This window comes from Helianthus annuus, chromosome 3, assembly GCF_002127325.2.
Source record: "Helianthus annuus cultivar XRQ/B chromosome 3, HanXRQr2.0-SUNRISE, whole genome shotgun sequence".
Taxonomy (NCBI): domain Eukaryota; kingdom Viridiplantae; phylum Streptophyta; class Magnoliopsida; order Asterales; family Asteraceae; genus Helianthus; species Helianthus annuus.
Window position 1 is genome coordinate 97,846,810 of NC_035435.2, and position 23,044 is coordinate 97,869,853.

Consider the following 23,044-nt stretch of genomic DNA (forward strand, 5'->3'; position numbering starts at 1 on the left):
ATATGGTGTAATTTAAAAAAAAAATACTAACGTATGAAAAAGTTATAGGCATTTGAAAATTAAGGAGGAAAAGAGTTCAAGTGGGAAATGACCAGAATACCTTTTTGCTATTTGTTTATTCAACTGTTTGAATCTCATATTTACAAAAATGCCACTGGATTACTTTTAGCCATTAATCTTGAAAGATCAATGGCTCACATACTCATGTATGCTTCGTACAAGACTCTGTCTTATACAGAAGCCGGCCTCTAGATCTATCTCTTATACTAAAGAAAAATAATGTTGACTTTTTGACCTTGATGTGGCAATGCTCTTTGGCCAGATAATTGTTTTTTGGGCCGCATTTTCCTTTCTCTCCTCTCTTATTCACTTTCACGAGCGCTAATTTGTTCACCTGTTTCTCAATCAATAGCTGTTTTCCCTAATTCTCTCTTCTTTCCAAAATCACTTCAAAGAAACCCTAAAACCATTTGTCTGCGGTTCAAGCAACAAGGTCAGTTTTCTTCTGTCGTCGAGCAATTGAATGGTTGAAGAAAATACTAGGCGCCTCTGCTTTCAGTTTCTCTCTCAAAACCCTAGATCAACAAGTGCAAGTTCGTGTTCTTCACTCTCATATTCATCAATCAAGAACATAGATATGTTTATCCCTTCCGATTTTTGATGTTTTTGTTATGTGATGCCAGTCATAACAATCCTGTTTTTTGTTTTTTATTGTGAAAACCCTAAATGGTCAATGTTTACAAACGGTGGTTATTTTTGATTGCGGTTGTTGTTTGTTGATTTGATTGAAGAAGAATGAAGGTGTGTTTGTGTGGCGGCTGAATCTGATGAAGGTGTGTTGTTGTTTGTTGATTTGACAGTGGTCGGAGATGAAGGGGATTCATCAATCTTAATCACAGGTATGTTCTTCCCTCTTGATCTTTGATTTTTTTTGTTATGTAATTCGAATCTTGTTAATCCTTTTTTGTCCCAAAAACCCTAAATACTCAATGTCTACATACGGTTTGAATTATGATAGATCTGACTATCTAGAAGCTGGTTTGACTTTTGTTGACCTTGGTGCAGTGCACAAGAATTTTGTAGTATTCATGATGATTCTTGTCCTATTCTGTGGGATGCAAGAACAGGTTCTTCTCCAGCAATGACAGCCAGGGTTCCGCTCATTGATCATCAGTTGTTCGCATCAAAATCTATGGCGTTTAGGTATCCCCATATTATTGTTTGTTATATTGATTTTTTATTATTTTTTGGGTATGAGCAGTTTTATTATTATGCAGATAGTGTGTTTGTTGGTTTGTGATCTTTTAACCGGTTCCGAGAGGATAAAGATTGAAAATTTATGTGCCTAATTTGATAATTGAGGTGGGTTTTTGTTGATTTATGAGTAGATCATATAGATTTAACATACAAAAGCATGGGAGGGAAGAGGATGATGTATTAAACAATAAAATCAAATACTTAAATACTCGTTAAGAAACTCAAATAATGGAAATTTTGGGAGAATTCTTTTTTATTATTATTTTTTTGTAGTATAATTTTGAAGGAAGATATGATTTGGTAAAGTTTGTAAAGTAGTTGGGATGTATATGCATCTAAGGATTGGGCCATTTGTTTATGCAGAGTGGAATTTTGGGTAATTTTATCAAGAACCACTTGCAATTTTTTATGTTTTTAAATTTAATAATGATTTTGATGTATTTAAATTTAATAATTATTTTGATGTTTATGTAGGGGTTTGCCTGTTTGGCTGAAGTATGTTCCTGGAATCAGCTTCAAAACTGATAATGAACCTTTCAAGGTATGTCGTTTACCGAAATCCTCTGTTTAATTGCATATAAATCGTTTGTTTAACATACTGGTGGTGTTCGGGTTCACCTATTTAACCCGTTTAATCAAACAAGATGACCATCAACACGTTTAAAATAAAAATATATGTTTATTAAGCTCAACCCGTCAACATGTTTATGACCAGTTTAATCCATTGAGCAGGAGCAAGTGCTGCTGCTGGTGCTGTTAGAAGGGTTACTGGAGCTGATTTTAGGAATGGTAATGGTTGATTTGTTGCTTGCTATACATACAGTTGCCAAGGTGTTGCTTGCTATACATACAATTATGCAAGTTTTTATTTGAATTTTGGTCATTTTAATCATAATTTGATTACAATTAAGGTGTTAAAATGGGCAGGTTGAGTGTGTTGGTTAATAGTTTAAAATGGATCTAGGTCAAAGGTCAAAACGGGTCATTTTTTAGTACGGATTGAAACCTTTAATATTTACAATTATTCAAGGTTTTTTATAGACTTTGGTCACTCTAATCATAATTCGATTACAATTAAGGTGTTAAAATGTGCTGGTCAAGTGTGTTGGGTAACTGTTGAAACTGGATTCAAGTCAACACGGGTCATTCTTTGGAACGGGTCGAACCCTCGCCTCTATTATTTACAACTATGAAAATTTTTCTTTAGATTATGGTCATATTAATAATAATTTGATTACAATTAAGATGGTGAATATGGGCGGCTCGAGGTTGTTGGTTAACAGTTTAAACTGGATTTAGGTCAAAACTGGTCATTCTTTGGTATGGGTTGAAACTTCTAATAATTAAAATTATATAATTTTTGAAAAAGATATTAACTTTAGTTCTGTATGTAGGTTCTTGAACAAAGCTTGCATCATTCAGAACCCAAAAGACTTAACATCATTTGGGATTGCTTTAGGCCCATGGAGTTTTTGCACACTCGAACAAGTCGAAGAAGTTAACATCATTTGGGATTGGTTTAGGGGCTTTTTAGTGCCACATCAGAGCCACGTATGCACCACGTAAGCGAGTGGCTTTATCGTTAACTTTCACGGTATGCTTTAAAGCCCCCTATTAAACAAAATTAAAAAAAAGATATTATTAGTTGAAAAGAGGTGGGCCCCTCAATTTTGCTGGTTAACATGCAGGCGGAAGGGCCATGACCCCCCCCCCCCCCTTTAATTGCGGCGGTGTGGACAATGGCGCCCCGGGGCGCTAGCGTTAAGCCACACCCCCTGGCCTTATAAGTAATTGACTTTTTTTATCACTACGAAATGAAAAAATATCATATTTTTATCTATATGTTGATTTTATTTCCTCAAAATTGCATTGCAGGTAAGGACCACATTACAATTCACTAGGGATCTTGCTCTATCAAGAGGATTCATGTCGGCTAGAACCGTTACAGGATTCTTAGCTGATGTTGATACAACTGCTGCTAATGAACTGGGAAAAATACATATTATTGCAGATGAAAGGGTGTGTATTCACTATTCATCCACTTGCTGCCAATTCGATGTCATGGATCGTGTAGATATAAAGTTGTATATAGTGAAACCAAAACAAATTATTACAAGTAATTAATATTATTTTATACACTATGAAACGGATAAACATTTATCTGGTGTTCGGAAACTGTTGAAACCAACTGAAATTCTCAACCGAAGCAAGTTGGTTCGGCTGATCATCCAATCTGGCCGGTTTGATTTGTCGTTTCCCAAAACTATAGTTAGTGGTTTGGCCGAATATTATAGTCATAACATGTAGCTAGCGGGTTGACCACAAAATTGATATACAATATCTCTGATACTTTGATGTATCTGTATAAGATTTTTGTGAATGAGATTATATGTGAATATCCCATTTCTTATGATTATTTGATGTGGTGGTATATCTTGCGTATGTATGGTTTCTTGGATGTGTTGGGGCTCTTCGGAAGTAATTAATCTGCCAATATGTCTTGCAAATTTAACCCGTGTAATACATGGGTCTATCACATGTAAATATTTTTTTTGGTCTTAACATAATGTTTTGTTGTTTTGATTATGTATGTTTGAGGATCTTGGCTATGATTTTGATCATGATGACCATCAGAGGTCAAAATCTTTTCATTCTCTTTTGTATCTAAAGAAATCTTAATTTGCTTGTGATAGAAGTTTCATTTATGTTTTCAAAGGGGTTAATGGATTGCATCTATACCTGGAAGCTGGTGCTTGATCTATAATGGGTCAGATAATTTTTTATATCTTAAAGGGCTTAAATGGGTCAAACATGTAATGAAGATAGGAAGATTCACTTCTGCACAAAATATGGGCTACTATTAGAGGTTAGTGAGATCAACACACCAAGGTTTTATTTCTATTTTGTTTTATTATTTTATTTTCAAAAAGGATATTTTAACAATTTATATTTGATACATATCCAGTTTTAAGCCTTAGGAAACTGAAGCAGAACCACTTTTTATGAATATTTTAGAACTGAGAACCAAACCATAAATTGGTATCTTAAAGAATGACTGATGATAGAACCGAATATTACCACTTTCTGTTTGGTTTTACTATTTTGTTTGTTTGGACTATTTTTACATACCCTTATTCGTGATCGACCTATCATTTGTCGTTGTTTCGGAAAACTACAAGTTTCTGTATATAAATGACATCATTCATATGTTTGAGAGGTTTTTTTACATTGAATACTTATTTGTAGAAGGGATGGTTGTATCTTTTATATTTAAATTCATTTTTATTCGTTTCATAACACCTGGACCCTGTTAATGTAAAAACTAGAGAGTTAGGGGAGGCATTGGAAGTTGTTACTGCTGAACCAAATTACTTAACTCATCATGTTATCTTAGGAAGTGAGGACTCAGGAATAGAACCTAATAACTCTTTGGAGTTATGGAATTCTTTTCATATTTGATATAATATTAGTCTGACTTTAAAAGTCATCAGGGATGCCTTTTAACGTTAATATGTTACTAATTGATAACATTTAAATAGAATTTGAAATTAAATAGAGTTTCAATTAAAAAAAAAAAAAAGATAAGAGATTTTTTTAGAATTCCTTTCATGAGAGTTGAACCATGCCTATATGAATTACAAACATGTTAAACCCCATCGATATCAGTAATGTATATGTGCTCTATTTTTGTATGTCAAAGTGAATGCAACCTTTAGCATGGCTTTTCAGGATGATAAATGGTATTTTGGCGCTCTTTGCCTTGACTAAGAATTCTAGGGATAACAAAATTACTCGAGCCCGACGAGTAAACCTGATACGCGACGAGCATGGGACTGAGATATTTTCGTATTCATTTTCTTCAAGTCATTGTAATTTAATATTTATATAAGTAATGGAACGTTTCATTCATTAAAAAGTCACTGTTAATACAATAATTTACTTTGAATAGCTCGTGTAACATATGAGTACTTAGACTATTACTAATGTTAGATAAAGACGGCAAAGCTACAGATAAAATAACAAATATGGTTTAAAAAGAAATCTTTAATGACTTGTGATTTTTCGTATTTATTTTTTTCAGTTCATTGTAATTTAACATCTACCTTAGTAATAAAATATTTAATTCAATGAAAAAAGTTTATGACAACATTATTAAATAATATATTTTATTATGAGGCCACCCGTGTAGCACACGGGTACTTAGACTAGTTTATAAAATATATGAATATGGTGTCAGAAAATAGTATCTACATAGTATCTACGATGATAAAAAAGTAGCATATATGTATATCACCTTTCCAAAAAATTGTGTTGTTTAGGTGTTATTAATAAATAACAATACCATTTATTCCAAATACCGCCAATGATCTCTAGATCAAGTGGTGGAGGACTTGCATTTCTCTTGTGAGATGCGGGTTCGACTCCCACTTGGTGCAGAGTGAGGCACTGGTGGGCAATGATAGGAGACCCAGGGAAATCTGGGTTGGATCCTTGAGCCAAATGGGTTTTACCGGTAATTTCACTGTCGTGCCTACGGGCGGGTGGGTTACCGGGTTTTCCCCCGAATTGGTGGTGGACTCGGGTTACTCTCGGAGTACTCCGTTTGTCCAGTGGGTGCCCTGAAAGTGCTTGGGATTGAGTTTGTTGGCCGTTCAAAAAAAAAAAATTTATTCCAAATACCCTTTAGCAAAGGGTGTTCAAGGGTTCAATCCTTGAAACTCGTAAATCACATTGTGTCACGTTATTTTAATCTCTTTCAACGCTTTCTATATGGGTCACCTATCACTTGAATGGTTGAACCTCTTCAACCCTTTAAATATATAACAAACTTAATTAATAACCCCCTTAGCCGAGTAGTGCTTTCCTCGGTTGTATGCTTTGGAGACCGATAAGAATGTTTGGTTGCTTCTAGGAAGTTGTTGTCATGGACGTGGAGAAGGCCTGTTTGAGGTGGATGGAAGAGACTGAACTTACATCGCTGGTTGCAATTTTCGAACAACGGATTTTGGTAGATGAGGCTGACCATGGGACATGGAAGTACAATGGTATGGATTCGTGCTTGGTTAAAGGTATCTAAATTATTCTTGATGAACAACTAGCTCCATCTAATTCGACCCCTACTATTTTCTTTAATACAATTCCGAGAAAAGTTAACAGTTATGCTTGGAGAGTGCTAAAAAATCGGCTTCCTACAAGTAAAACATCCGTTTAACTGTTAGATAATATATAGAGTAAACATCCGTTTTGCTCCATGTGGTTTGGTCATTTTAACTGTTTTGCTCCAATAGTTTAAAAATAGTCATTTTCCTCCCTGATCTTTCGAGTTTGTCACCAGTTTGCTCCCCAATCTTTCCGTTTTGTCGCCAGGTTCCTCCCTGATAGAGTTAGAGGCTGGGGGCAAAATAAAGATAAGTTAGAAAAATCAGGGAGGAAAATGGCTATTTTTAAACTATTGGAGCAAAACCGTTAAAATGACCAAACCACAGGGAGCAAAACGGAAGTTTACTCTAATATATATTCACCTTGTATGAAAGTAATTTATAGTGAACATATGTGATTCTTTAGGTATCAAAGTGTAAATGTATTGTTTATATATTGTGTCTTGTAATAGGGTTTGATTCATTATATACATATTATATACATATTAAAAATAAAATGTAATAAATAGTACTTTAACATATGGAGTCTTTTTAATAGTTTTTCTATTTTAATATTATATACATATTAAAAACACAATCTAATTAATAGTGTTTTACTGTTTTTAATATATTATATTTTCTTTACTTTTTAAGTTGGATAAGCTACGTGTCAATAGGTATTGGTATTGAAAATTCCAGTACGGTCCGGTTCGTCATCAATACATGAAGGTAAAAACCGGCACGTGTTTGGTACAGAAAACACCAAAGGTTAGTATCGGGTTGAGTTTGAAAATCATATAGTTCGTGAAATTCAGTACTGCTACCCGGTACCATTCGCTCATCCCTGATCACGGGTATCGTACGAACAACAACGTTACCGTACAACTTCTTTTTATTGATTCTCTTAGATTTTTAATGATTTCTTTTTTTAATTTTAGGAGAAGGGATGAGCTCGGTGCCAAATCAGTACTGGTACCGAAAATATCAGTTATAGTACCTGTATATGAGGGTAAAAACCGGTAGTGAACCGGTACCAGGAACGCCAAAAGTCGGTAACGAATTGGTAGTTAGGATCTTTCGTTTCGGGAAATTCGGTACCGCTACCCGGTACTATTTACTCATCTCTGACCACAGGTTCATCCGAACAACATTATTACCATACAACTTTTTTGGTTGATTTTCTTTCGGTTATTTTTTATTGTGTTATTTTCAACATTTTCTTTTTATTTTTGTCAGCGGTTCAGTGTCACGCTCGTAGTGATTTCAAAACACATGTTGATTTTCTTTCGGTTCACTTATCATGTTTTGTTACCTCATGTTGAGGTTCTCTTTCACCACCATCTCTCACTATCAAAACCAATGACAAAGAGGTTCAAAACCCAGATTTTGCTACTTGGGCAAGGGATGAACAACAAGCGATTATTCTACTCAATGCCTCGTTAACCGAAGAGGCTCTTGCTGTCACGGTCGGTCTCACCTCCGCTCGTGATATTTGGGCTGCACTTGAAGCGACGTTTTGCAATACATCGGTTGAAAGAATTCAAAATTTACATGATAATCTCCGAGCACTTAAGAATGGAGACAAATCTGTGGCTGAATTTGGTTGAGCTTTCAAAGCTATTTGTGATCAACTTAGTGTTGTTGGTCATCATGTTGATGCTATGGATCAAGTTCATTGGTTTCTGTGCGGTCTAGGACCCACCTTTGAAAGCTTCTCTACAACCACTCGATCGGTACGTCCCATTCCCAGCTTTTCTAATCTTTTAGCAAGTGCAGAGAGTCACGAGTTGTTCATAAAAAAACTTGCATGGAACCCATGAATGCCTACTGTTGCTTTTGTGGCATAGAGTAATTTTCAAAAGCCCAAAAATTTTAATTCCAATTATAACCAAATCGGGCTTCCATGAACAACTCGGCCCAATATAGGCCCAACAGGCCACATTTCTCTAACAACAGGGGACAAAATCGTTTTTTGGGCGCCAAAATAGACCTCCTACATGCCAACTTTGTCGCAAATCCGGACACTATGCTTCACAATGTTTCCAACTAGCTTCCTTTGCTACATCTGCCTCTCCATCTCCGGATCAACTGGCACAAGCCTTTCATGCTCAATGTCACGTAAACTCAATTCCTGATTGGACATCTGACACTGGAGCCACCACTCACATGCTTCCCAACAACTCTACTCTTCAGAACTCCACTCCAACTCAAGGTAATCAACGCGTTTATTTTGGCGATGGTAAATCCCTTCCTATAACTCATGTTGGTCAAACAAAAATTTTGGGAACTCTTGCCCTTAATTATGTTTTGGTAGTTCTAAATCTTACCAAAAATTTACTATCTATTGGGAAATTGACTAAAGACAATCCCGTTGATGTTGTTTTTTCTCATCCTTATTTTTATATCCAGGATCGCCAAACCAAGCAAACCCTAGCCCGGGGGTGCCGTGAAGACGGTCTATATGTTCTTCGCCAAACTCATGAAGCTTTACTCACTACTTCATCTTGTCCGGAAGCTTCTTTTTAGTTATGGCACCCTCGACTTGGACATGTTCATTTTGATATTATTTATACGTTAAAAAACAATGGTTACTTATCTTTTACTTCGGTATTACCTAAACCGGGTCTTTGTTCCCCGTGTGAAATTGCCAACGCTAAATGGCAACCTTTTTTGTCTAATGAAACGTGCATCTTTGCCTCTCGAAATAATACATTGTGACTTATGGGGGCCTTCCCAAATAAAATCGGTTGATAATTTTCTATATTATGTTGCCTTTGTTGATGACTATTCGCGATTTACTTAGTTATATCCGTTACGTGCTAATCTGAATTTTTTGATGCCTTATCTATATTTGTCCCGTTTGTTCAAACACAATTTTCAACAAAAATTAAAATCTTTCAAAGTGATGGTGGAACCGAATTCACAAATAAACGGGTTCGAGAACAAAATGGCATTTTCCATCGCATATCGTGTCCTTATACTCCGCAAAAAACGGGCGAGTTGAACAAAAGCATCGACATCATATTGTTGAAACAGGCTTGGCCATGTTGTTCCATGCTTACATACCCACCAAATATTGGGTTGATGCCTTTTCATCGGCAGTTTTTATAATTAACCGTTTACCGACGACTCTTCTATAAATAGGGGTATTCAAAAAACTCGTGGCTCGCAGCTCGCTCGAAAAAAGCTCGAAGAAAGCTCGGCTCGAAATTGGCTCGGTTGTAAACGAGCTAGCTCGGCTCAGCTCGATTTGTAAACGAGCCGAGCTCGAGCTTAGCCTGGCTCGGCTCGTGAACTGGCTCGATAAGGTTTACATTCTTCATTTTTTTGTCCCACATCGCTTAGAAAACAAAAAAACTAAGGGAGTATCTCCACTATAAAAGAAGGTAAAGACAATGTACAAAGTGAATTAACTATTTATATACTTGCATATTTAGCCATATGGTTAAATTAAATGGCAATTATGACCCTTAGTCCATGAATAAATTCATTTTTAAGGGCTTTTTAAGTAGTAAATTTTGTGGTTCTTTGTTAGTTCGAGCTAGATCGAGCCGAGCCGAGCTAGCTTGAATTCTAATCGAGGCGAACTCGAGCCTCAAATCATAGCTCGATTTGAAATTCGAGCTCGAGCCGAGCTAGCTCGAATCGAGTTCGAGCCGAGCTCGAGCTGGGTCTAGCTCGGCTCGACTCGGCTCGTTTGCAGCCCTATCTATAAACCAAGTCCCCGTTTGAACTCTTGTATGGTCAAAAACCTAATTATGCTTTTTTTTTTCGACCATTTGGGTGTCGTGTTTTTCCTTGTCTTCGGGATTATGCTCCGCATAAATTATTTCCTAGAAGCATTCCATGTGTCTTTCTTAAATATTGCTCCAAGTACAAAGGATACAAGTGCCTTGATCCATGCACGTCACATGTTTACATTTCTAGACACGCTCGCTTTGATGAAAAACATTTTCCTTTTGATCATTCTTCTAGCGCTTCCACTCCGATTAATCTACTCGAAGTCACATCTTTTTTGGATGTGTTTCCTCTTATAATTCCTTCACCCACAACCTCTAACATACCTACTGATGAAAATCAACCAAATAACAACTCAAGCTCACACTCAGTCAATTCTCTCATACTGATTCCTTTTTCTACAGCTCAACATACTATAAATGAACCAAAAACCAATGCTACTCATAGCTACACTTCCGTTATCCCATCTGGCCAAACTATAGCCCCTCCACTCAGCTCCACTCTTACTCCATCCGGTCCCTCAACAACTTCTCCAACCGACCCACACACAACTCCCTTAGACCCATATATTGCTCCGGATTCTAGTGCCGTTGGCCCATCTACAGTCATCCAACCCGGCCCAACAGTAGCCTCCTTTATTCCGATCCAAACCAATGAATCTCAGCCCATTGACACACCTTCGCATCCTTTTCCTACACACTCAGCCGATAATATATCATCATCATCCACCTCTCCTACTGACACACCTCCTTGCTCTCCTCGAACACTTCAAAATTCGGTTAGCTCAACTATACCTATTCCACCACCTCTACCTTCACATCCTATGATAACGCGCGCCAAGGTGGGTATCTTTAAACTTCGGTATCGTGTGGATTTGGCTCATACGAAATCTCTTCCTCTCCATCATGCTTTGTTTGCCGTAAGTGATCCTACCACCTTTCATAGTGCTTCCGGAGACATCAAATGGGTACATGCCATGGAAGAAAAATTCCATGCCTTAAATAAAAATAATACTTGGTCTCTTGTCCCTCGTCCTACTAATGCAAATGTCGTGGGCTCTAAGTGGATTTTTTGAACCAAATTTCGCTCTGATGGATCTATTGAGCGTCAGAAAGCTCGTCTTGTTGCTCAGGGTTTTAGTCAAGTTCCAGGTCTTGACTACTTTCACACATTTAGTCCTGTTGTCAAAGCGACTACTGTCCGTACAATGTTAGCTCTAAGCGTTATCCACAATTGGCATCTTCATCAATTAGATGTTAATAACGCTTTCTTGCATGGCCATCTCTCCGAGAGTGTTTTTATGGAACAACCAAAGGGTTTTATCAATCCGCAATTTCCATCTCATGTTTGTAAATTAAACAAGGCTATTTATGGTTTAAAGCAAGCTCCTAGGGCTTGGTTTCACCGTTTGAGCTTGTTTCTCCTTAACAAAGGTTTTTCATGCAGTCGCGCTGACCCATCTTTGTTCATCTACAAACAAAAATCATGTACTATGTATCTGCTTGTATATGTTGATGATCTTATTCTTACGGGCAATGACCAATCGACTATAAAAACATTCATCTCATGTCTCAATAAGGAATTTGCCATCAAAGATCTTGGGAAACTCAATTACTTTCTGGGATTGGAGGTTACCTACACTCAAAATTGTATTTTCTTGAATCAGTCAAAATATACTTTTGACATTCTGACGCGTGCAAAGATGTTGGATGCTAAACCTGCTCCAACGCCTTTGAGCGCCAATATTTCTTTTATCTCCACAGGTACAGTATTTCTAGATGCTACCTTTTACAGATCCATTGTAGGTGCTCTCCAGTATTTAACGATCACAAGACCAAGACCTGATATTTCCTACGCTGTCAATCAAGTCAGTCAGTTTTTACATGCTCCAACTACTGATCATTTTCAAGAAGTCAAATGGATTTTACGCTATCTCAAGGGCACTCTTGCTTTTGGATTACATTATAGTCGTCCCACTTTCACGTCGCTGCTTGGCTACTCTGATGCTGACTGGGCTCGGTGCTTAGAGACTCGTCGCTCTACTTATGGTTATTCTATATTTTTAGGGGGCAATCTAATCTCTTGGAGTGCTAAAAAGCAACCAACGGTTGCCAGGTCTAGTTGTGAATCTGAATACCGTACTATGGCCAACACTGCTGCCGAAATTGTTTGGATAACTCATCTTTTACAAGAACTTCATGCGCTCCCTCCTGAAAGACCAATTATTCTTTGTGATAATCAAAGTGCTATCTTCCTCACTCAGAATCTTGTTGCTCATAAGCGGGCCAAACATATAGATCTTGATTATCACTTCTTGCGTGAATTAGTCACTGCTGGTAAATTGGCTACTAAATTTGTTACGACCAAGCTTCAGGTGGCTGACATATTTACAAAAAGTCTTCCGAGTTCTCAGTTTAATATTTTTCGTCACATGCTTCGCATCGGTCCTCCACCGTTCAGCTTGCAGGGGGATGTTAGATGATATATATTCACCTTGTATGAAAGTAATTTATAGTGTACATATGTGATTCTTTAGGTATCAAAGTGTAGGGTCAAGTTATTCTACAAAGGCTTCTAATTGTAAGAAGTGTAAGAAGAATTTATAGAGTGACAAGTGTCCAATGACCTAAAACTAAACACACTACATCACCACCAAAAACCTAAACACCCACCCCCACCCCACCACACCACCACCCAAAAACCTAACCCCCCACCCCCCAAAAACCTAACCCCCCCACCCCCACCCCCCAAAAACCTAAAAAAAAAAAACTAAACACCCACCCCCACCCCCACCCAAAAACCTAAACCCCCACCCCCTCGGCCAAAAAAAAAATTAGGGTGGGTGATGTTGGGGGGGGGGAGGGTTTAGGTTTTTGGTGGTGGTGGATGTTTAAGGGTTTTTTTTTTTTTTTTGTAGTGGGGTTTTTTTGTGTAGTGGGTTTTTTTAGGTTATTGGACACTTGTCACTCTATAAATCCTTCTTACACTTCTTACAATTAGGATCCTTTGTATTTGATCCTAATCCTCAAAGTGTATATGTATTGTTTATATATTGTGTCTTGTAATAGATGTTTCAGAGTCAAATGATCATTTATTTGGCAATTGTAACTTGACCGATCGTTTATGGACTCTAATTGCAGGGTGGCTTCAAATTAATTTCACTTGTCAAACTCCTAAGTCAGTGATGGAGTGGATCGAAAATAATGATTGACCAAAAGAAAAAAAAAGATAATGGTGTGTGATTTCCAGAGTTTTATTTTTAAGAGAAGAGAAGAGATTTGAAAGGAAAGAAAAGAGATATTGTGTTTCAGAGATTTTTTTTAAAAGGAGAAAGCAAGAGAAGAGGAGATGGAGACGTAGATTTTTTTTAAAGGGAGAAAGCAAAAGAAGAAGAGATGGAGACGTAGAGAATAGAAAAATTTTATTTCTTTTCAAATTGAAAAGATAAACTTTATTTCCTCCCTAAACTTTCTCCAACATAAAAAATCCAAATACCTCCTATTGTGCGAAAACTACTCTTTCTTGTGGATCTCGAATAGAAGAAAAAATGGAAGAAGAATTAGAACAAGTGGCCCATGAATCCCATTAGGTAATTTTCTTTTTTTATTCCCTCGTCTAGCATCTTGCTAGGTTTTGTTTTTTAATTTAATAAAATCTTGCCACCTTTAAAATAATTAAAAACTAAAAACATTTTAAATACATAAATATGAAAAACATATAAACTAAAAAAAATGCGTTTTCATTAAAGATTACAAAAAAAAAAACCCCTTAAACTCTTTATTTTTTATAAAAAAAAAGAAATGTAAATGTTGTATGAGAGTAGGAGAAGACATGTATAAAAAACTTGAACCCTCTGTTTGATAACAACCATATATCTTAAGTCGTAGCTAGTTCGTGAACCCAGAAACAACCCTATCATGCCGTGACCGAGTGGGTAGCGGTGGTGTTCCCCTGAAACCCGCTGAACCCGGGAGCTCATCCCGGGAACGCCCAGACCCCTTTTATACTTCCATAGATTTTGCATGCAATATTATATGACAGAAAATCTTTCACTGCTAAACCGTGTTTTCGGCCCTAACTCGGTCGAAAATGGTATTATAATCAATGTGTCTGAATATGCCACTGGCAAAGACCTCTATTTGCAATCCATTTTGCGACAGATCTTGCAACCACGTATATGAGTGTTGTATGTCTTTCAAAAATGACGACGGGCCAATAGGTCGCCTAATTTACCCGTCTTGGGCTACTATCATGTAGGCCCATCAAATAAGGCCCAAATACTGATACTTGCCCATTAAGGGACTTTCTCATGAAACGAGCGGGAAAAAGAGATATTCACAGTGAACAAGAAGCATTAAATGAATGACAAGAAAAGGATCTCCAGCTGGCACTGTACGTCCAAGCCGGTATCATTAAATGAAGGCATAATCCTACCGTTGGGGCTCAGACACGTGTCTGAGTCCCCCAAATCCGTTGGATCGTCTTGATACCATCCATAGGAGAGATAAGGGCTCTCGGTTATATAAGGAAGGTAAGATAAGGGTCTAACAGACAAGTTCAAGGTATCTCACTTATTGCTCTCACATTTATTCCGACCATAATTATCTTACATTAAACAAACACATTTATATCAGATTCACACCATAGAGATTGTTCCGGTGATCACACTCACCGGAATAAATTGCTCTCTTACCCTCCGACAAGCTTACTTATTCTCACGCCGGAGCTTGGTAACGGATCCCCCCCCCCGGGGCCCTCCGTGACGAGGCTAACGATTTCCTTTTTTGTAGTGAGCAAGGACTGGGATATAACGACGTTAGAGAAAACCCTTTGAACGTCATCCAGGGATTTGGGGATTCGACATTGGCACCATCCGTGGGACGATTCAGTCTAGCTAATTTTCTCACTCTAAGAACACTGGAGTTGTAATAACCCAATCAAAGAGAAACAACATGGCAACACCACCAAGTGCACGAACCATCCAAACGGTACAAGACGACCATGACAGAGTCACGGTAGAATATATCACTCACGAGGAAGAAAATGAGAAGCAGGTAAAAACCCTGGAAAAGGAAGAAGCCATCACCCCAGAGTTCGTTGCCATGCATAGGGAGAAGCTGAAGAAGCACCTCGAGGACCTAGAAAGACAAGAGAGACTTGATAGCCTCAGGGCTAGACTGTCCTTTGACACACCACCCAACCAGGAAGGAGTAGATCCACAAAGCAAGAATGATGGCACCGACCATCTAGAAACTTTCATGACAGCCCTCAGGCAGATGTCATTAGAGGAAAGAGAGGACCTTATCACAGGGAAGAGGCAGAAAGGAAAAGAAAAGGGAAAGGAGAGTCAGAATGATGACAGTCTGGATTAACCCTACCTCCCTCGAGATTTAGCCGAGATCTCGAAATTCACCAAAAGAATCGCTGAGGCACCCATGCCCCCCAAGATTAAGCTACCACCGAACTTCGATAGGTATGACGGGACGAGAGACCCGGAGGATCACCTCCATGCTTTCAAGGGGGCAGGACAACTGGGGCGATGGCCCATGCCTGTTTGGTGCCATATGTCCGTACAAACCTTAACAGAGGGAGCCAAGCTCTGGTTCGACAGCCTCCCTCCTGGGGGAATTGACAGCTACGAGGAGCTAAGTGAGAAGTTCCTCAGGCATTTTGGTCAACAAAGAAAGGTAATCAAAAACCCAAACGAAATCATGCATATAAGGCAAAGGGATAATGAACGGATAGATCAATACATGGAAAGGTTCATAAAGGAAAGTATGAATATCAAAGACGTCCCGGAGGTCATGAAAATCATCAGCTTCATCAATGGGCTGAAGCATGCACAAATGTGCGAAAAACTAGGGGAAGAGTTCCCACACTCATTCGACAATCTCATGGATAGGGTCAGGGCATTCGTCAGGGGCAAGGACACAGTTAGCAAGGCTAAGGAGATGGACACCCTGGCCCGGAGAAACAACCCAGCTCCAAAACCTCCAGAAAAAGGTACGCCCTACTCACGAAAACCGGCTTTTGACAAAATGTTGCATGACAGGACAAGACCCATGTACTCCCCGTACAGACCCCGGGGTAGGGGGTCACTCCCTTACTCTGATAGCTTCACTCCTCTCACTAAAACCCCAAGTGAAATACTGGCTACTGAGAGGGTGAAGAATTCTTTTCCAAGGCCACCACCCATAAAGCCGGGACCAAAGGCACAACCGAACGAATACTATGACTTCCACAGGGGTTTCGGCCATAAAACCGATGATTGTATGTAACTAAAAAGGGAAATAGAAGCCGTAGTAAAAACGAGTAAATTGGCTCACTTGGTCAATGAAATTAAAGAAGGGGGAGGGGATCGTAAGGGAAAGGATATAAGGGAGCCTGGAAGGGCAGATGTAGACATGATCAGGCGAAGGGATGAGTTTGACACCACCAGGAGTGTAGAAGCTAGAGTCCTGGGCTCCCCAGACCGCATGAGAGCCCCCATCCTGATGCCACACCTGGAGGAAAATGAGGTACAAAGGCTTCCCCTCAACATTTCAGCCATAATAGCTGGACACAAGGTAGCCAGGATACATGTAGACGAGGGAAGTGGAATAGAGGTAATATATGAGCACTGTTTCCTGAGGTTTGACAGGGATGTGAGGGACCAGCTTGAGGAGGACTCAATCCTCCTTGTGGGTTTCAACAATAGTGTATCACACCCCCTGGGAAAAATCAGGCTCCCATTTACCGTCGGGGTAGGGGACCGCGTCCGGACCATAACCCTTACTTTCATGGTGGTCCGAGCACCCTCTAAATACAATGCAATCCTAGGAAGACTCGAGATTGGTGATCTGCAAGCACAGGTGTCACGGCCCTCGGCCTCGGTTTGACCCGGTCTAGAGCCGCGAGGCAGGAAATCCCGTGGTATTAATTTAAGTGACAGCGGAAGTCTTTTTAAAATAGGATCGTTTAATATTAAAACTGCCCATTTATATAATTTAGGGGTAAAACCCTATAATTTACAATAAAGTGATTTCACTGGGAAATCTTTATTTTTACAAAATATGTTTCTTTTATTAATTTACATTGAGCCACATCTCTAATCTTGTAGTGCTTCACGGCACTTTCCTTGGATCACAATCGATCACCTGAAACATGTTTGAAAAAGGTTTTGTCAGCAGGGAAATACTGAGTGAATCATTCATTTTACTGAAAATAACACATTTGTTATAATTCAAAGTATTAAGGGTGATTACAATGTTTCTGATATCAACCAACTACCCACAGTATTTGTCACTCGACTACCCATTGGCTATCTCGTTGTCCAAATGGTGTCTGTGACTGTGGTCAGATCACCCCTTGGCTAACACGTTGTCCAATGGTGACGGGAAATAAGTAATGTATACAAAACCCCACATACCGGCTGTAATTTGGTGATTACATAGACTTAATCCCTGTAATTATAACTTTGAAAATAATTTGGAGTTTTGTAAAACAATTGATAAAAAGAGAATGACTCACATTGCAGATTTAACGAGCAGAGTATATGCCTATTGATTAGCCTTGATTAACCTAATTTAAATAACAATGCATACACACAAACGGGTTAGTAACTAATACAACAGTTACGTCAATTCACGAGATTAAACCCTCACAACGATTTACAAGTGCAATACTTAACAATTCAGCGGATTCACAACGAATGACAGAGTATAGCCCGAGTTCGGACATCACTCAAACATTCAAGTCGAAATCACGATGAATAACAAAGTATAAACTCAATTTGAGCAGCACTCAAACAATCGTTGGATAGTTACAATCGATCGGACGTTGAATCGTAATAGCGATCGAGTTATTACCCTGTTTGTTGCAGCAGTGATTCGTGAATTGTGTGTGTTTGTAGTATTTTTGCTATAACTCAGCGTATGATGGGAATTTGGACGTCGAAGTAACAGAAAATTTCAAGTCCCAAGGCCCTCTATTTATACTGAATTTTTGTACCTCCCGCGTGTCGCGGCAGGAACATGTGCGTTTGTCGCATGTCGCGACGGGTAATAAAAGTAGGGTAGGGTGTTTCGTGTCCTAGATAGCCTTGGTGAGTTGTCTGTATGATTAATTTCAGCTTCAACAACGAATTTTGAAGATAAATATAGATTAGGGTTTATCCCCCTTGAGTTTTAGGGGCCCTGATCCTGATTCCGATTGTTATGAAAATTTTAGGGTTTATGCGGAATTACTTGGGTTTCTCAATTAGGGTTTCCTTAATAGATAATTAACACACTAAATATTAATTTTAGTGAGAGTTGTTACATCCTCCCCACCTTAAGAAAAATCACGTCCTCGAGATTTACTGGAATAAATGAGGATATTTCCGCTTCATTTCTGATTCCAGCTCCCAAGTGTATTCTGGTCCTCTCTTTGAATCCCATTTGACCTTGACTAGCACTAGTCGCTTATGTTTGAGAAACTTAACTTTTCTATCTTCTATCTGTAGTGGATTCTCCACAAATTTCAGCTTTTCATTTACCTCCACATCTTGAAGAGGTACTACCAGGGATTCGTTAGATAAACATTTCTTGAGATTGGATACATGAAACACATCATGTACTCCAGCTAGTTCTTCTGGTAGTTGTAAGCGATAAGCAACTGGTCCTATTCGTTGCATTACTGAAAATGGTCCTACGTATCTTGGACTCAGCTTTCCTTTCTTACCGAATCGTACTACTCCTTTCCAAGGAGAGACTTTCAAAAGTACTTTGTCTCCGACTTGAAATTCTAGTGGCTTGCGGCGATTGTCTGCATAGCTTTTCTGACGATCTCTAGCAGTCTTCAGTCTTTCCTTGATTTGAGTTATCTTGTCTGTGGTTTCTTGTACAATTTCTGGACCTGATAATTGACTTTCTCCTATTTCTGCCCAACAAACTGGAGTTCTGCACTTGCGTCCATACAGTGCTTCGAATGGGGCAGCTTCTATGCTTGAATGATAACTATTATTATAGGAGAATTCAATTAAGGGTAAGTGGTTATCCCAATTACCACCAAAATCAATTACACATGCTCGGAGCATGTCTTCTAGGGTTTGTATCGTCCTTTCACTTTGTCCGTCTGTTTGAGGATGATATGCAGTACTTAAGTTGAGTCGGGTTCCCATTGCTTCCTGGAAACTAGTCCAGAAATGGGAAGTGAAACGACTATCCCTATCCGATACAATGGAGAGTGGAACTCCATGTAAGGATACTACTTTGTCTACATACAATTTGGCTAATCTTTCCATGCTAAAGGTTTCCTTTATTGGTAGAAAATGAGCTGATTTGGTTAATCGATCCATAATTACCCAAATCGCATTATTACCTTTTCTGGTTTTGGGTAAGTTAGTAACAAAATCCATTGTTATGAGTTCCCATTTCCATACAGGCATTTCTAATTGTTGTAATAATCCTGAAGGTTTCTGATGTTCTGCTTTAACTTGTGAACAAGTAAGACATTTAGATACGTATTCAGCTATATCCTTTTTCATTCCTATCCACCAGAAATTATTTCTTAAATCTTGGTACATCTTATTGTTTCCTGGGTGTACGGTATACCTAGATTTATGAGCTTCTTCTATAATTTTATTTCTTAATTCTCCCTGCTTTGGTACCCAAATTCGTTTCTTGTGGAATCTCCAAATTCCATCATTTCCTTGCTCTAGTTCCTTTATATAACCTTTCATTCCTTCAGCATCATCCTTGATTGCTGTTTCCTGAATTTTCTTCAATTGTTACATTAAATCTACTTGGAGATTTAATCTAAGAGCACGGATTCGCTTTTGCTTTTCATGATATTTACGACTTAAGGCATCTGCAACTACGTTTGCCTTTCCTTCGTGATATTGGATATCACAGTCGTAATCGCTTAGGATTTCCATCCATCTTCTTTGTCTCATATTTAACTCTTTTTGCCCAAATATGTACCTTAAACTTTTATGATCTGTATAAACCGTAAACTTACTTCCATACAGATAATGTCTCCAGATTTTAAGGGCAAAAATTATAGCTCCTAATTCCAAGTCATGAGTCGTATAATTTTCCTTGTGTTTCTTTAATTTCCTGGAGGCATACGCAATTACCTTCTTGCGTTGCATTAGTACACATCCATATCCTAATTTTGAAGCATCACAATATGCTTCAAAATCTTTTGTTCCTTCGGGTAAGGCTAAAATTGGAGCATTCGTTAATCTATGTTTTAAAATTTTAAAAGTTTCTTCTTGTTTATGTTCCCAATCAAACTTAACGACTTTACAGGTTAGCTTAGTCAATGGGACAGCTATCTTAGACAAATCCTTAATAAATCGCCTATAGTACCCAGCTAAGCCTAGAAAACTTCTAATTTGCATAGCCGTTTGTGGGACCTTCCATTTGGTGATTGCTTCTATTTAGTAGGATCTACGTGAATTCCTTCGTGATTCACCATGTGGCCTAAGAATTGTACTTCTTGCAACCAAAATTCACATTTCGAGAATTTGGTGTAAAGCTTTTCCTTTCTTAACAAGGTTAAGAGTGCATGTAGGTGTTCACAATGTTCTTCCTTACTTTTGGAATAAATAAGTATATCGTCAATGAAAACGATTACAAATTTATCCAAGTATGGTTTACAGATCCGATTCATCATGTCCATGAATGCTGCTGGGGCATTTGTTAGTCCAATGGGCATGACTGTAAACTCATAATGGCCATACCTAGTTCTGAAAGCAGTTGCTCAGAGCGGGAATAGTGAGAGAAGTAAAGTATCCTTCTTGGGTTGCTAACCCAGTCATGGTCAAGGAAAAAGATGGGGGATGGAGGATGTGCATAGATTTCCAGGACCTGAATAAAGCATGCCCCAAGGACTGCTACCCCCTCCCTGAGATAGACGTCCAGGTGGACTCCCTATCTCAGTACCCCTTGAAGTGTAACACCCCGTGTTTCGAAAGTCAAAGTCAACATTAAAGTCAAAGGAAGAAAAGATTACTAATTATGATCTGTCACTCCTTGCTCAACTGCTGTTTTGACTTCTTTGGCTTGTAGATAGTCTATTTACTTTGTTACGTTAGTTGTATTATGTGGAGTACTTGTTATAATCGATGTTTATTGCATGTTTTATCGCTTTATCGCATCGCAATCGCATTCGCAGCTCGAATTATGCGTTCTGAATATTGTTTTACGTGTGTGTGCTACTTATGTATTACTTGTTCATGTTTATATATGTTTATGTTGTGGTGATTAATCGAAACGCAATCGCAACGCAATCGCAATCGAATCGCAAACATTAAACGCAAGATATTTAGGATGATTGTATGTTAGATATAGTAGTTGGGATTAATGAGGAACTCTATCGCATCGCAACGTTCAACACGCGAATCGAAACAGCAAAACTCGTCGCGCCAAGCACTCGAATCGAGTGGCCAACCGATCGAGTGGCCAACTGATCGAGTGGCCAACTGATCGAGTTACCACCCGATCGAGTTGCCACACGATCGAGCTGCCACCCGATTGGGCTGCCACTCGATCGACCAACCACTTACCCCACTTTCCTTTTTGGGAAACCCTATAAATACCTCTCTGTCACATCATTTATGTTGTGACAGCTCCTTTGTTGGACCAGCTCGCTTTAGCCCACATTTCTCTCGATTTCTCGCGATTCTTGTAAGTTTTCCACCGAAATCTTGTACTTTCTTGATCTACACACACTCGTTCACCTTTCTATCTTTTGAATCTTAACTTTTAACCGTGAAATCTCTAGATTTAAGGTGGTCTAGGATGATGTCATCATGGAGTTCTTATGAACTTCATGTTTTGGCTTCAATCCACCAAGAACAACTTAGATCTGAACAATTTCCACATGAGTAAACAAAGATCTTGCATAGATCTGAACATATTCAAGGTGTCAAGGATTGAAAGATGGTTTTCTAACTTTCTTTCAACTCTTTTACACTCAATGCACTCAAGACCGATAGAATCAGAGCTTGTTCTGATCTTCTACTCCTTCTTAGTGATGTGTTGGCCCAAGATCTGGATTATATCCAAGAGATTACTGATTTCGGGTTAAACATGAAACACCGTCTCGGACAGTTAACTGGTCGGACTAGGGTGGTTCCTGTCCGATCGGGTCACTAAGTCTGGACGAGGTTTCTGTTGTTTGGCACGTTATTGTACCATCTCGAGAAAACCGCAAAACTATCAAAACAACCAAGTGTAATGATGATCAGGTTGACTGGGACGGATTGCCGTCCGATCAGACAGCCATCCGATCGGATTGCCACCCGATCGGACAGCCACCCGATCAGCTTGCACCTTGGTCCCACACTTAACTTTTAGTTCAACTATTGAGGTTTTGAACATCGAACGGATTGCCGTCCGATCGGATTGCCATCCGATCGGATTGCCATCCGACCATGTGATGTTGGACTTCAACACTTAAACAATTTTCAACATGTTCAATGCATTACCAGTTTCAACGGATTGCCACCCGATCGGCAGACTATCCGATTGAGTGACAACTCTGCTGTGAACTTGTTCTCTGAGAAATACCTCGCCGAACGGATCGTCGCCCGATCGGACCGCCGTTCGATCGATCGACCTGAAGGGTAGAGATACTTCCCTGTTTTCAAAATGCTACAACGAAAACTTCAAAGTTCAAACCATCATACACAAACACATCCTCACCAGACGAGGTAACAATCTAATCGAATGGCCATCCGATCGGATAACCATAAGAACGGATTGCCACCCGATCGACTGGCCATCCGATCGGACTACCACCCTACACTTTTCACTTTGTACCGTTTTACGCGCCGCTTATCGTTTATGCTATCGTTCTGATCAGGTAAAACTCACTCTAGCGCTCCCTTCAATTCATCATCGCTGTGAGTATACTCGAACCCATTTTGCTTTATGCACTTTTGG

General features: G+C 38.9%; 3 protein-coding genes and 1 long non-coding RNA gene across 23 annotated transcripts; all 4 read left to right on the plus strand.

The window, feature by feature from the left end:
- The first annotated feature begins 339 nt into the window (after nt 1–339).
- Nucleotides 340–3,673, plus strand: LOC110929240 (putative beta-galactosidase). 18 transcript variants are annotated; one of them, XM_022172380.2, is made up of 8 exons: nt 341–593; nt 861–899; nt 1,128–1,203; nt 1,732–1,798; nt 1,990–2,088; nt 2,652–2,851; nt 2,946–3,044; nt 3,133–3,671. In XM_022172380.2, the coding sequence occupies exons 1-6, from the start codon at nt 524–526 to the stop codon at nt 2,757–2,759; spliced, it is 459 nt and encodes a 152-aa protein (XP_022028072.1). In that variant the 5' UTR covers nt 341–523; the 3' UTR covers nt 2,760–2,851; nt 2,946–3,044; nt 3,133–3,671. The 18 variants fall into 18 exon arrangements, 5 of the variants coding, with proteins under 5 accessions (XP_022028073.1, XP_022028072.1, XP_022028071.1 ...); XR_002586944.2 differs by lacking the exon at nt 2,946–3,044 and adding exons at nt 1,282–1,362; nt 1,531–1,633 and having other exon boundaries at nt 352–899; nt 1,066–1,203; nt 1,990–2,046; nt 3,133–3,673; XR_002586940.2 differs by lacking the exon at nt 2,946–3,044 and adding exons at nt 1,278–1,362; nt 1,531–1,633 and having other exon boundaries at nt 353–899; nt 1,066–1,203; nt 1,990–2,046; nt 3,133–3,673.
- Nucleotides 3,674–6,074: 2,401 nt separating this feature from the next.
- On the plus strand, nt 6,075–9,161 carry LOC110929242. Of its 3 annotated transcripts, XR_002586947.2 has the most exons (5): nt 6,075–6,326; nt 7,073–7,249; nt 7,334–7,529; nt 7,632–8,607; nt 8,805–9,161. It is a non-coding gene; the product is annotated as an uncharacterized LOC110929242 (long non-coding RNA). The 3 variants fall into 3 exon arrangements; XR_002586946.2 differs by lacking the exon at nt 7,073–7,249 and having other exon boundaries at nt 6,078–6,326; XR_002586948.2 differs by lacking the exons at nt 7,073–7,249; nt 7,334–7,529 and having other exon boundaries at nt 6,078–6,326; nt 8,805–9,158.
- Nucleotides 9,162–11,340: 2,179 nt separating this feature from the next.
- On the plus strand, nt 11,341–12,615 carry LOC110931675 (uncharacterized mitochondrial protein AtMg00810-like). Its single transcript, XM_022175060.1, has one exon. It carries the CDS (start codon nt 11,341–11,343, stop codon nt 12,613–12,615), a length of 1,275 nt encoding a protein of 424 aa, XP_022030752.1.
- Nucleotides 12,616–15,568: 2,953 nt separating this feature from the next.
- Nucleotides 15,569–16,411, plus strand: LOC110931677. Its single transcript, XM_022175061.1, has one exon. The coding sequence runs from the start codon at nt 15,569–15,571 to the stop codon at nt 16,409–16,411; it is 843 nt and encodes a 280-aa protein (XP_022030753.1).
- The last annotated feature ends 6,633 nt before the right edge of the window (nt 16,412–23,044 follow it).